The following is a 1593-nucleotide window of genomic DNA, read 5'->3' on the forward strand; positions in this document are numbered from 1 at the left end:
GGGCCCGACGTGCGGGGGTCTCGGGTGCTCCTTCAGGGCTTAGAGCTGCAGTGATGGTGCCATGATTTCCTGCCTCTGTACCCTCTGCTTTCCCTTTTCCTTGTTAACTCAGTTTTACTGTTTGATTGTTTGTGGTTTTTTCCCTTTGTAAAGGTTCCTGTTCGTTGAGGACCACACGGGAGAGGAGAGGCCGAGTCGGGAGAGGAACCAGAAAGCCAAGTGGTGATTTTTGGTGAAGTCTCCTGTAAGTTTTGCTGTATTCCTGCCCAGGAGTTCCCTGTGTTCCCTGTGCAGTGCCCCGGTGTGAGTTGTGTGCCTGGGGGGCAAAGAGCCCCTGCACTGCCCCCCAGTAAATCCTGGGTGCTGCAGGGCCTGTTCTGCTGTGCCAGGAGAGCTGCAGAGGGACTGGGGACAAGGCCTGCAGGGACAGCACCCAGGGAATGGCTGCCAGTGCCAGAGGGCAGGGCTGGATGGGATCTTGGCAATGAGGAATTGTTCCCTGGCAGGGTGGGCAGGCCCTGGCACAGGGTGCCCAGAGCAGCTGGGGCTGCCCCTGCATCCCTGGCAGTGCCCAAGGCCAGGCTGGACACTGGGGACACTGGGAGGTGTCCCTGCCATGGCAGGGGTGGCACTGGGTGGGATTTGAGGTCCCTTCCAACCCAAACCAGTCTGGTCATCCTCAGTCCTGAGGATTTTCTCTGTTATGAGCATCTAAACCTGTTGATCTGGTTTAGAGCTTCTGTGTCCCAAAGACTCAAATTGCCTGCAAACAATGCCTGTGATTCTTATAGGGTGGTTTAATTTAATGTAATTTAATTTAATTTAATTTAATTTAGCAGGGCTTTCGTGCCCTGTTTGCCCACAGCCACTGCAGCTGTCCCAGTTAGGTCGCTGTGTTTTTCAGGTCACTATGAAGGCCCTGTATGCTCAGCAGAATTCCCCTGGAGAGGAGATGGCATTTGTGTTCCAGGAAAGGGTGAGTTCCCTTCAGAACTGCTCTGTCCCTCAGGCAGTGGGACAGGAGAGCTTGGCTGGGTGCCACGGGGGAACTGAGGCACAGAAATCGTGTGCAGGCTGGGGAAGGACTGGTGGGAGCCTTGCACACACTGCCAGGGGAAGGAGGGGAGGGGATTTTGTCATCAGGCAGCACTTCCAAGACCACTGCTGGATTTCTCTGCAGTTTTGGTATCCAGACTTTACAAACAAGCTTTGCAGGCATGAAAAATAAACCCTGGGGCCACATTTGCTGACTGAATTTTCTAGTCCCTGAAAAAGTAGAAATGGAGATGAGGAATCCATCAGGTTTGGGGTGAGAACACCAGTTCTTACTGGGGTTGTTCCTTTGACAACACTTGGACTTGTTTTGGATGTTGACCTCAGTGGGTCTGCCAGGATTTGTGCCTCAGACAAAGTGAAAAGAAACCTCAACAGAAAAATAATGTCAGTGGCTGATGATGAGTAAGGACTGGTGGTCAGTTTGCAATAATAATATCATAATATAGTAATGTAATGTAGTAGTATATTAATATAATATAATATAATGCAATATAACATAACCAATATAACATAATATAACATAACATAACAATATAA

General features: G+C 50.1%; 1 protein-coding gene across 1 annotated transcript in view; it reads left to right on the top strand.

Moving 5' to 3' along the window:
* The first annotated feature begins 907 nt into the window (after positions 1–907).
* CRYZL1 (crystallin zeta like 1) overlaps positions 908–1593 on the top strand; it is a 15769-nt gene continuing 15083 nt past the window's right edge. Inside the window, exon 1 of the mRNA XM_031062606.1 lies at positions 908–976. Within this exon, the coding sequence (XP_030918466.1) occupies positions 911–976 (66 nt within the window). The 5' untranslated portion in view covers positions 908–910. The remainder of the gene's footprint in view (positions 977–1593) is intronic.

Source organism: Geospiza fortis, unplaced genomic scaffold, assembly GCF_000277835.1.
Source record: "Geospiza fortis unplaced genomic scaffold, GeoFor_1.0 scaffold96, whole genome shotgun sequence".
Classification (NCBI taxonomy): domain Eukaryota; kingdom Metazoa; phylum Chordata; class Aves; order Passeriformes; family Thraupidae; genus Geospiza; species Geospiza fortis.